At 39.2% G+C, this 12,954-nt stretch overlaps 1 protein-coding gene across 1 annotated transcript; it reads left to right on the top strand.

Moving 5' to 3' along the window:
- Positions 1-1,647: 1,647 nt before the first annotated feature.
- PDE6H (phosphodiesterase 6H) lies at positions 1,648-6,446 on the top strand. The gene is made up of 3 exons (XM_070407829.1): positions 1,648-1,781; positions 3,165-3,205; positions 6,370-6,446. Exons 1-3 carry the CDS (start codon positions 1,648-1,650, stop codon positions 6,444-6,446), a joined length of 252 nt encoding a protein of 83 aa, XP_070263930.1.
- The last annotated feature ends 6,508 nt before the right edge of the window (positions 6,447-12,954 follow it).

The following is a 12,954-nucleotide window of genomic DNA, read 5'->3' as shown; positions in this document are numbered from 1 at the left end:
CAGAAGGTCACAGGGTCAGACTCTCACATTCAGGGTTTTAGTCCAATTTCTTCATTTGTTTATTTACTCATTTGACAAATATACATGGCATACCTAGTAAAGGCCAGGTACTGTTGTAGGTTCTGGGATCACAGAAATCAACAAAAATGGAAAAGCAGCCCATATTCCAAAGGGGGATTAAGACAAAATCCTTGGCATGAGTAGGTCATCCAGGGGTCTGGCCAGGTTCACCATCCCTGGTTCCAGCTCACAAATTAGTCAGTGTGTTTCTTTGAACAACTTGAAAATTGGCAGGGCAGGGTGAAAGTAGTAAGTTGGAAAAAAATAAGGAAAAAATATCTTGGTGGTAAGGATTTAAAATGATTTTGAAAGTAATAAGAAAAAGTTGATGAAGTTATACAACATAATATTTGAGTGTGCAGTGTGGTAGAAAGAGAAATAAGAGGCTAGCACAAGCCAAAGATTGTCCAGGAGAATTGAAGCTAAGGATATCAGCATAAATCTATAATGGGTGAAACAAAGAATTCAACGAAAACAAAGCTTCCAGGTAGTGGATTATGAAAGGGGTTGGCTCAAGGTGAGGGATTAATGCTATTTGGGAGTTATTCGGAGCTTTTCAGAATCTTCCTTCCTAAGGTAAATATTATCAACTTTTTTGATGGAAAAGAAAAAAATTCTTTAGCTTAGCACATTTTTTAAAAAATATACCTTTGTTAATCATGTTCTTTGATTTGTACTTGAAGAGTGACAATGCACATTTCTACAGCTAAAATGAAAGTCTGGGAAAACCATAATAGATAGGCCCATGATTTGGATAGGAAAAAGTGTCAAAAATTTCTGAGAAATGTGTAGCTGAAGAACCTCATGTCTGGATATGAAGTTAAATCACAAACTTACTACTTAATCACTCTTCATCGATTTTCGTGTGTGTGTGTGTGTGTGTGTGTGTGTGTGTGTGTTGGGATGTATTGCATACTTTCATGGGCGTTGGTAACCCTGATTGAGAGCCACACCTGTCCAGACCATTACATTTCCACACCATCACTGCTCCCTCCCGGCCAGCTCTGAACTAGGAGAGAAGTCTCTAGATCACGTGAGGATTAAATAAAGTAAAGACTATAAAGAACAAAGGCCATAACAATGGGTCAGCAAACATTTAGAGTCTGATTATTTTGCAGCTGGGTGGAAAAATGTGTAAAGCTTAAATAATATGATAATATGTCAGGGCTGTAAAGAATGTAGATATCATTTAGTCCATTCTCCTCCCTTTACATATAATGAGACTGGTGATCACAGAGGGGCAGTAGGCCATTCTAATAAATCACATGGAAAGCTAGTGGCAGATTTATTAGAACAACATATCTACCTAGATTCTTGAAATCTTTTGGTTGTCAATTTGTATTCCACTATATTGAGTGTCTCCATCAATTTATACTGTGATTTATTTAAAATATCTTTAAAAGATGGTAACTTCTCCCCTATTGGGCCAACACAAAATACTTAAGCTTCTTCATCACGGTGCTTTTTCTTTCCCAGTTTACAGCAAAGTTCTACTAAGCAACTGTCCTCATACCTTGAAGGGTCTTTTCTTCTCTCACAGTTTAAGGGGCCTGAAGAAGAAACATCGGCCACCAAAGGACCATAAGAATGAGTGACAATACTACTTTGGTTCCTCCAGCTTCAAACCAGGGTCCCACCACCCCACGCAAAGGGCCCCCCAAATTCAAGCAGAGGCAGACTCGCCAATTCAAGAGCAAGCCTCCTAAGAAAGGTGTGAAAGGGTAAGACAAGGATGAAAAAGACTTCCTATTGTTTCTTTTCTCCCATAAGACTGCTTTGTTGTTGTTGTTTTTTTAAATTAAATTTATTGAGTGACGGGATAACAGGATCATATAGGTCTCAAGTATATTGCACTGTGTGCTCACCACCCAAGTCAAATCTTCTCCCGTCGCCCTATATTAGGCCCTCTTTTCCTCCCATCCTCCCACCCCTTCCCTTGGCAACCACCACACTGATGTCTGTGTCCACGAGTTTCAGTTTTATGAGTGAAATCATATGGTTCTTAGCTTTTTCTTCCAAACTTACTTCACTTTGCATAATATTCTCAAGGTCTATCCTTCTTGTCTCAAATGGCAGGATCTCATCTTTTCTTATGGCTGAGTAGTAGTCCATGGTGTATATGTGCCACATCTACTTTTGAGATTTAATGCTCACCATATTAAGCAAACTTACAAAAATTTCCACCCCATCTTCTATTTTCCTCTCTGCCACAATCTTTGCTGAGTCATGCTTTTAGCCCTGGAATACTTTCTCTCTCAGCTCTCAGGTCTAAGGCCAAATATAACAGGGCAAATGGAGCCATTCACAATGACCTTTGACTTGACCTCCCTGGCTTTTCTTCTTGACCACTCCCTTTCACCAATATGCCCCATGCTTTCATCAGGGTTACAGAACCACTGGCCATTTCCAGAAATCACACTTTATTTTTATGGCTTCAATCTTATGTCTTAAGTTCTTTGTTTTTCTCTTTCTCTCCTTGGCAATGTCTTATTTTTCAACACACACTCATAAGTTAATTTCTTTTTGAAGCTGTTACTGACTCTCTTAGACAAATGTTATCATTAATTCCTTGTTTGCCTTTTGTACATTCAGCTACCATAACATTTACTATTTTGTATTACATTTATTTGTTTTCATTTGTTTCTTGAGACAGGGCTCACTCAGAGAAAATTATTTATTTTTTTTCTCTCCTCCCTGAGCCTAACACAGTGTCTGGCACATAGAAGATGCCTAATACGATACTTTTGGGTAACTAAACAAATGAATAAATTAATCAGTTTAATTCCTTTCATATTGCTTTTTTCATTCCAATTTCTATTTTTAGAAGTGAGGCTTGGCTAAAATTGCCCCATTGATCATTCTTCCTGGCCCTTGATTGTTTCAGGTTAATTTTTTACCCTGGGGAAAGTATCTCTCCATGGGACACACTGTTTAAAACCTGCCTGAGTGTTATTTTCTTTACCTTAATTCAATGCAAACATAAGAAGTTTTTCAAATATAAAAGCTTAAGCCTCTTCTTCCCCCCTTGAGTCAGGAAACTTTCCACATGAGTCATTCCAGGACCCTTTTGTTCTGATCTCAGCTAATTTTTATTTTTTCCATAGGTTTGGAGATGACATTCCAGGCATGGAAGGGCTGGGAACAGGTGAGCCATTCAGAGACTAAAGTGAGGACATTACACTTGAAGTTTCATCTTTTTATCTGCTTCAGGCCAGTTGAAAGTTACCAGAAAAACCTAAGGCAGCAGTTCCTTTGAAGACCGAAAAATGTGGGGTTTTATTTTTGATCTCCTAAGTACTAGTTAGAATGTGTGTGCCAAGAGGCAAACACTCTGAAAGAAATCAGGTTAGGCCCCATGTTTGTTTAATGAATTCTCTTGTCTTGTTCAACAACCATTGAGAGACTGTAATGGTGAATTGCAGACTTGTTACAAAGATTCTCAGTTAGTCTAGACCAGCTTCTTTATTTTTTGGAAGAGAAAGCTGAGACACAGCAGAATTAAGTGACAGAGGCCAAAAGTGAGGTACTGGAAACAAGGGTGGGGCCCGGAGAGCATTTCTACTCTAGCAGGCCAACCACTCCCTCAACTGCTTCCTCTTTTCACACATTCTCTGGCACCCAGAACAGGGCCCCACACACTGAAAGTATCCAATGCAATTTTTTTTTCATTGCCTAGCATTTTTATTCATTGAATAATGAATGCAAATTACTGCTTATTTTTTTTTTAAAAAAAAGTAATAGGCTTTATTTTTTAGAGCAGTTTGAGATTTACAGGAAATTTAAGTAGAAAGTACAGAGTTCCTATACACACCTTCTGCTCCCCTCCTCTCCTGTACATAGTTTTTCTTATTATTAATGACTTGCATTTGTTACAATTGATGAATCAATAGCGACACATTATTATTAACTGAAATCCATAGTTTACATTAGGATTCAGTCTCTGTGTTGTTGTCTAGTTCTTTAGGTTTTGAAAAATGCGCAATGCCACATATGTAACATTACAGGTTCATACAGAAGAGTTTCACTGTCCCCCAAATCCCCTGTGCTCTGTTTATCCCCACCCTCCATATATGCCTAACAACCAATAATCTTTTTACTGTCTTCATAGGTTTGCCTTTTCCAGATTGTCATATAGTTAGACATACAGTATGTAGCTTTTCCAGACTTCTTGCAGTTAGAAGTATTCTTTCACTTAAGGTTCCTCCATGTCTTTACATGGCTGATAGCACATTTCTTTTTATCACTGAATAATATTTCACTGCATGGTTGTATCACAGTTTATTTATCCTATTGAAAGACATCCTGGTTGCTTCCAAGATTTGACAATTATAAATAAAGCAGCTATAGACATCCTTGTGCAGGTATTTGTGTAGACATGAGTTTTCAACTCATCCAATACACTTTTTGTTTAATCCTCATTGGAGGACATGTTTTTGTTGTTGTTGTTGTTTTTTATTGATTTGAGAGAGAGAGAGAGAGAGAGAGAGAGAGAGAATATCAATGTGAGAGAGAAACATCAATGGGTTGCTGATTGCCTCCTATATGAGCCCAGATCAGGAATCGAACCCATAACCTGGATATGTGCCCTGACTGGGAACCTGTAAGCTTTTGGTACACAAGATGATGCTCCAACCCACTGAGCTACACTGACCTGGGTTCATCCAATACACTTTAAAAAAAAAAATCTATACTAATAAAAGCCTAGTTGGTCCTTGTGCATGACATTGTCACAAGGTGGTCACCACAAGATGGCTCTGTGCACAGTGGAGGTGGGGCCCAGTGGCCGCTCCGCGTGGTGAGGCCTGGGGGGCCCCCCAGCTCCACACAACACAGAGGAGGCCAGTCCCAGTGGAGAAGGCAGGCCGTGGCAGGGGAGGGTAGTTGTGGGCATCAGGGGAGCAGTTAGGTGTCAATCAGTCCAGCAGGGGAGCGGTTAGGGGGCGATCAGGCTGAAGGCAGAAGCGGTTAGGGACAATCAGGCAGGCAGGCTGGCAAGTGGTTAGGAGCCAGTGGTCCCGGATTGTGAGAGGGTGCAGGCCAGGCTGAGGGACACGCCCGCCTTCCCCATGAACTAATTTTGTGCACCGGGCTTCTAGTGTGTGTATATACATATATATATTGTATATGTGTACATATCTAGTGTATATGTGTGTGTGTGTGTGTGTATATATACTGATTTCAGAGAGGAAGGGGGAGGGAGAGAGAGAGAAACATCAATGATGAAACATCAATTGGTTGTTTCCTGCATGCTCCCCACTGGGGATTGAGCCTACAAGGGCATATGCCCTTGACCAGAAGCAAACCTGGGACCCTTCAGTCCACAGGCTGATGCTCTATGCACTGAATCAAACCATCTAGATCTCCAATACACTTTTGATAAATGCTGGCATTCATAGCAATGAGTGTCCTTACCAGGCAATTCTCAGTGTATTTGCTTTTTGCAATCAAATGTCACTTCTGGAATCTCAAATGAATTTTATAGCCACTTTTTAGAGCTCATGTGTTATTTTCCTAAATCAACTGTTTCTATATTTTGACCAGATATATTTAAGACTAGTAAATCCACTCTGGAAGATATGTTTAACTCTGCTAACATATTTGGAATAATAGAAAGAGGTTAACACTAGTAGAAGGTTTGAAGCCTTTGATTTGGTTCTAGTCCCATTTCTGCAACTGTGCAATTTTTTGCTAGATGTTTACTCTTTCTGGGTATCCACCAGCTTCTCTGTGACCTGGGGACAATAATAATTTATTTCTGGATTCAAGGGACTGGATTAGAGGATCCCTTGAAATCACTTCTCAATATGAGTTGGATGTAGGCATTTCAAAATGTAAAGGAGCTGAGGAACAAGTCAGAGAAACCCAAGGAACCCACCTGGATTGGTAGGGAGTCAGGAGGCTGTGGGTTTCCAGACCATGGGGGTTTAAAGCACTCTTATTTCTCATTTTAACCCTTGACCTGACTAGAATTCTACTTCTGGTCCCTCCTGGTTGTGCTTTGGGGAGGTCCTGGGCGATCAGTGAGATGTACCCCCTACAGGGTAGCCCCAGCCAAAAGAAGATGAAGAATAGAGCCAACAAAGATATCTGGAGGAGTGTGTTCTGGGGCCATAGGAGCCCTCAAAGGATTAATTAAGCAATTGGTCTGATCCTCTGGGTCTCAGGGCCATTTTAGATAACTTCCCAGTCACCTGGACAATGAATAGGAGAGAGGAGGAGGTATCTTCTGCCTGAAGGATGTCTTTTTGAGCAGAAAACGCTCTCCTGGGGGTGAGGCTGACTTATAAATTCTTCTTCCCTTTTTTTCAGATATTACAGTGATTTGCCCTTGGGAGGCGTTCAGCCACCTGGAGTTGCATGAGCTCGCTCAGTTTGGGATCATCTGAGGCATTCTCAACAGCATCTGCTAAAACTTTGATTTCTTTTTTCCCTATTGAGTCTTGAAATGCAGTCTTGTTCAGAAGTGGTTCCTTTTTCCTACGCAGTCATTTCCTATAAGTTTCTACTAAGAGTCCTAGTGTCAGACTCTCTCTTAGAGTACAGTTTAGCTCAGAATAGTGGGGAAACATCAACTTTTGTTAGGGCATTTCAAACCTGACTACATTTTCCTATCAGCTGTGCAAAGTCATAAATATTTCTCTAAATGTTTGTTTGTTATGTCCTTCAAATCTATTTTTGCTAGGCATTCTTTATGATTAGTAAGTAATAGGCTTCTAAAATAACATTTATGTCACTCATCTCCCCTTCTCATTTAATAAAGAAAATATTTACTTCGACTCTTGTGATGAAGTTTATTAAATGCTCTAACGAAATATCTGGTGCTCTGTTCTAAAGAAAATTAAACACAGAAGGCACAGTCATACAGGAAATAACCAGAGTGCATGCAAAAGACCATAGGATTAAGAGTCAAATTCTTATTCTTCTTTGTAAGTTTGTAAAACACATCCTTTCTGGGTCTAAGTTTCTTTGAACCAGGCTGTCCCTGAAGTCCTCTGCAGTTTTAACTTATACAGCTCTAAGTTGGTGGGAGACTGGAGATTGAAAGTCAGAACTAACTATGGGAGCCTAATTTTCAGTGCCTTGATTCAGTTGATTGAAAAGATTCACGTTAATGTAAGAAACATTCAAACCTATAAAGAATTTTTGTGAGTTTATTTGACCCAAACTGTCGACAATTACCGGGAAGCAGAATCTCAAGGTATTGAGTTAATGCTCCAGAGAACGGCGGTTTTTCCACCTAATTTTATAAATTACTATCAAAGGAGGAGATGTAAGTGGGTTAAATGAAATCCCCTGGTGATAGATTAAGGAGGTGGGAGAAAGCAAAGCAGGGAAACCTCTGGGGTTGGGTAAAAAATAAAATGATAGACACATGCTTCTTTTACTTAAGTGGGTACAGGATAGTTGATAGTCAACAATTAACACAACAATAACAGTGAGGGAATTTGTGGTCTCTGCCCTGGTGCCCTGACCACTGGTTGTGCCCTGAGGGATCCGGAAAAAGGGAAGTTACAAGTTACCCTGACATTCCAAAGGTATGTTATCATAGATGCAAAAAGACAATAGACTCAGTTAAGATCAAAGTTGATCTTTGTCAGAGAAAATACTGGCCTAGGACATGACTATCCACCATAGACTGCTTCTTAATTAAAATGGTTTTAATTTCAGACCATCCTTTGTGGTTTGCAAGGCTGCCATGTAAGCCTTCCATAAGTTAGTCAGGCCCCTTTTTGTCCACATTTATAGTCTTTAAAGTTTAGACTCAGATGCAAAGGCTAGGTAGTTGAGCTCTCAAAATAAAATGACGGTTTGCTTCACCCCTGAAGTTGTGTCAAATATAATGTGCACATAGCTGTCTTTCCCCAATATTTCCAAGGCAATTGTGCAATTCAAATGCTGCCTCTGTCAGAGTTGGAGGCTTTAGGTACTTGTATTAATTTCCTCATTTTGGTTTTGTAATCTGGTAAAAGAATGGAGTAAATTAACTGAAAAGAGAGACAGAATGATAGAGAGGAAAGAAAGTTGGGTTCTAATCATGGCTCTACCAGTAAATTGCTCTGTAATTTTGGACAAAGATTCTACCCTCTGGATCTTCCAATTTGCCTAAATTTGATAACCTAAGGTTCATGGCAACAATACATTCTGTGACTTTGAGGTCCTCAGAGTCTGAACAAGGAAATGAGAGGCTCAACACTCAAGAAAATCTCTTTTGCTGCAGACTCTATGCTAACTATTTCACACAAATGACCTAGTTACCTTCGGGTCAGAAAACTAGGTGCCTACAAAACACATCTGGATTGGTCGGGGTTAAGGAAACTGAGGAATTCCAGATCATGGGAACTTAAAGTGCTCCTATTTCTTATTTTAGCTCTTGGCCTGACTAGAATTCCATTACTGTTCCCTCCTTCATGGAAAGTAAAGTACGAAAGAAAAAGTGAGGTATAAATTCTAAAATGGAACCATGACTTGCGAGGAATGTGGTGGTAATGTGTATGTCCCCTTCAGCAGGGACTCCTGCCTCTACCCACACATCTGGGTTCAGTCAGAAGCTCCGCTTGATAGCAGAGCCTTTGGTCTGTATTTGTTCATCCCAGTATGCCTCTCAGTTAGGGAGGTCTGGGTTCTTCAGCTGGGTGAGACTCTGTCCACATTTGGCTTACTTTGCAAATGTTTCTGAAGCAATAGCACTGACAAACAGAATGCACCCAATGGAACATCTTCAATGGCCAGGATGGAGAAGGATCTAGAAACCACATTACATGAAAAAGGACTGAAGGGACTGATAGTATTTAACCTAGAGGAGAAAATGATAGTTACCAGTAAATATATGAAAAGTTATAATGAACAGGACGAAGCAGACCTATTTCATGTAGGATTCTAGCATTTAGTGGTAAGCTAGAATATATATGCTAAAGCCCATTTGAATTCTAGAATTCTTTTCTTTTTCCTCCTAAATTCTATCATTTCTCTTATTTATTTATTTCAGAGAGAGGAGAGGAGAGAAAGAGAGAGAGATAGAAACATCAATGATGAGAGAGAATCATTGATCGGGTGCCTCCTGCATGCCTCCAACTGGGGATCGAGCTCCCTGACCTGGAATCAAACCATCACCTCCTGGTTCATGGGTCGTCGCTCAACCACTGAGCCATGCCAGCTTGGTGATCTTATTTCTAATAAAGAACAAGAAAACCTTTATTTTGTAAACAGCACATATGAAGGAGATAAAGATAAATCATTGTCTGTGTCCAAGTCCTGGCAGCAGAGATGCATACTCAAGAGTAATTGAGGAAGTTTTAACAAAGAACAAAGGGATTATTTACAAAGGCTTGGGAAGGTTAAGGAGTATCTGAAAGGTACTTCAGTAACAATATTACCAGCCCTAGGCCTGAAGGTACCCCAAAAGTCTACTTTAACTATAAGAGGACCCCCTCAGATGGCCATAGCTTTCAATAGAGAGACACAGCTAACTCATAGTGATTCCATGGGTAATTAGGAAGGAGTAGAGGCCAGGATAAAAATACCCCTAATGTTCTTCTCCCATTCTCTACTCTCCTGTTGAATCCTCCCATTGGATAAACCCAATTGAAAGTCAGAAGGCAAAAGAGCCCATTGAAATGGTCAATAAAGTTTACCTCCAACAGCAGAGATCAGGTGGATAACAGTGGAGAGTGGATATGAAGGGGCAAATGGGAAACCCCCTGCTTAGCAATGGTATTGACAAACAGATGCTATTCATCAGCCAGTGATATTTAGTTAGAGATGGGAAATAACATGGACTCGTGATTCTGATGCAAATCACTGATGTAGAGGAAGGACAATGTTTAATGAGAACAATCGCAAAAGAAGAAAATTATCATAGAATTTAAGGGTTTGGAGTGTTTTTAAAAAATCATCTGACATTTTCCAGATAATAAGAACCATTGAAGATCTCTTGTTAAAAAATATAAAATTTGAGCTCCACTCCAGATTTTATGAATAAGAATCTCGAAGGGAGAGACTTTAGAATCTGTATTTTTAAAAAGGGCCCTAGGCAATGCTCGAATTTGTGTCAGTTTGAAAACACGGATGTGGTCCAAGCCTACATTTTAAACATCAGACTGACTTTCAAACTTAAAAGCAAGAATGATAAACTGATTGTCTTCATCAGTCATACCATCTCCTTACGACAAAACATTCAGGCAGTCTGGGTTCTGCCTGGCTTTGCTACACAGCACCTGCTAGATAATAGGCTAATTCCCTTATCTTCTTTGAGAATAAAGCAAGGATATTGGACTAAATGATCCCTAAGGTCCCTTTCACTTTAAAATTCTAAGAACCAAGTAGTATGTTTGCACTATTTCAAGCATGAACAAACTATTCTGTTTATGACTAGAAGTCCCAAGGCACAGAGCCTCAGTTTCCAGCTCTTTTCAGAATGTGTTTAACTACCAACCTTCCACATTTCTCCAGAGCCTCCAAAATCAAGTCATGTACAGTACCGCCACCTGCTGTAATGAATGAACACTTCGTGAACACTTGGAAGACAGTCATTTCTAGTAGAAGACATAAATCCATTGAGCTAATTCTGAAAATGTTCATCCTCACTGACCAATTTAAACTGGCTATCCATATTTATCATGTGCATGCTTATCCATGCATAAGATAAATGTTAAAGAGTATGAAACTGAACACAGAACAAGATAAGTCTCCTTTCCACCCAATGCCATTATGGTCCACTCCATTTGCAGCCAATCCCTGTTATGAGTTTGCTGTGATTACTTCCAGAGACAATCTGGGCATAGACATATTTCTGTGTATGTAGTATTGTTCCTGGCTGTGTACTCAGTGTCTGGCTTGGAGTCAGGCAGATAGTAAGCACTCACTAGTTATTTGTTCCATGAATGAATAAAATATGAATTAAAAGACTGGCCCTAGCATTTCTATCATAGCCGACAGGTACAGAAATGAACGTGCTAACAGATTTGGTTGACACACGCCCCAATGATCTCAGAAATAGCTTGTGGGGTACAGTAGTGAGCAGCTGACTGAACTTCCCACATTGGTAGTGGAGATCCAAACCAGAGAAGTATGGCTTTCTGATTGTTGTTTTGAAAATACGTTAACACTCAGGCTGCTATGACTTGTGGCCATGCAATTCACATGCTGTTGGAGAAATATAGTAAATGCTTGGAGATTGGGGAGAGCTAAGCCTGGTCTCTGGGTGATACTTGTCCTCCTGAACTTTTCCTCAAAGTATTTCCATTGTTCTTTATGTTTTGTAATTTCTGCCAGCAAAACTAGGAGAATTAAAAAGAAAAAGCCACATCTCTATAGAATTGGACTTAGAGTGCCATCTTGTGGATGTTTAGCTTCATTTTCACTATTCTAGTGCTGACAAAAAAAAAATACATAGATAAGTTACACATACATTTTTAAGAAATGATAAAACTGGAAGATACTTTAGATTACTCACTACATGTCCTCATTTTGAAGAAGAAAAAACTTGAGACCCAAAGGATAAAATGACTGGTCACTCGTGATATTTTCACTGGGCCAATCAGATGGGCCATTTGATACATCAGCTACCTTGTTCCTTCCAAGCTCGGTAATGGAGCAAGACAATGTAAGTCACAGGTTAGACAGGTATGAGATTTGGGGTGAGACTAAAGACAGGATGAGGCTGAGGGATGGTTCTTAATGCATTATTTTATTACAAAATCAGCATTATGAAATCAATGGAAAAAACCAAAGAGTTTATAACAAAGAGCAAAGTGTCCACTATACCATTTCTGTTTTCCACTTCTTATAGGCAATTCTTTATCTGCTTCTATTTTTAATGTCTCACTATTCATAACTTTAAATAATAGGTTTTACCTTTATTTAGTTAATATATATTTATAATAAATTTTCATACGTATAAATATTTATAGACTCCCTGTTATACAAGATGACATCTAATATGCACTGCTGAGGCTGTCCCTATCAATTCTCATGAGCTAAATTCAATATTTTTACAATCTCCTCTTGATTATCACTATAATTTCAATAGCTCAATTGACATTTCTTTTTTCATCAGCTTTAGTCATTGTCTTATATCTTTGCTTATTTATTTAAGACGAGGCTATTAGGGCCTTTACCGTTTGCTTCTTTTCCCCATTCTGTCAGCCCTACTTTTCTTTCATATTCTCAGGGTCTTAAGCGTTAACATTTTGTTCACTAGCCCTACATGGATCGTCTATATTTTTCCTTTAAAGTTGATTCTAAAAGCAAAACTAACCAAGAGCAGTTACATTTTATGACCACATGGTTTGTTTTTCAAAGCAGGGCCAAGTTGTCCGCTTAGAAAACATTTTTCTAGGCTTTCCTTTCAATGTCCACATTTCTGGACTGCTCAGTGGAACATCTTTCTAGCATCAAGGTCAAAAGGAATCCCTTTCCTTAACGTTATCAATTACTTTAAAGTCTTTGTTCTGTTAATTTGTTTATTTCTCTCTTGTTTTTCCAATAGTAATTTTTTTCTTTTTTTGGAAAAAGAATAATATGCCTCTGTCTGCTCCTCAAGTGAATCCAGCTTCATGATTATTTTGTCTATTGCACCTGTGACATTCTTGGGGGAAGACATCCCTGCCGGAGCCACTCTGGCCTGGTGTTTTCCAAGTTTGTAGGTAGCTGTGCCATCCCAGACCCAGTCTTTTCTAGATGGCATTTGTGCTTTCATTTCTGGAAATGTTTACGAATATCTTGTATCATTGGTACTCTAACATTTACAAGGATTTTTCACTCATCTTACTCAGCAATCGGGGATCCCTTTTCTGATTGTCATTCTCAGTTTGGGGGGTGTTTTATTATTGTTTACATAATACCTGTTCTTCCATTTTCTCTGCTCTCTCTCTGGGATTCCAAGTTAAAAAATGG

This window comes from Myotis yumanensis, unplaced genomic scaffold, assembly GCF_028538775.1.
Source record: "Myotis yumanensis isolate MYYU_CA2020_CCGP unplaced genomic scaffold, mMyoYum1.0.hap1 SCAF_3, whole genome shotgun sequence".
NCBI lineage: Eukaryota > Metazoa > Chordata > Mammalia > Chiroptera > Vespertilionidae > Myotis > Myotis yumanensis.
This window is presented reverse-complemented; position numbering and strand designations above follow the sequence as displayed.

Coding starts and splice junctions, on each gene's coding strand:
- PDE6H (XM_070407829.1), top strand. CDS start 1,648: ATGAGTGACAATACTACTTTGGTTCCTCCAGCTTCAAACCAGGGTCCC. Junction 1,782..3,164: donor CCTAAGAAAGGTGTGAAAGG/GTAAGACAAGGA, acceptor TTTTTTCCATAG/GTTTGGAGATGACATTCCAG. Junction 3,206..6,369: donor CATGGAAGGGCTGGGAACAG/GTGAGCCATTCA, acceptor CCTTTTTTTCAG/ATATTACAGTGATTTGCCCT.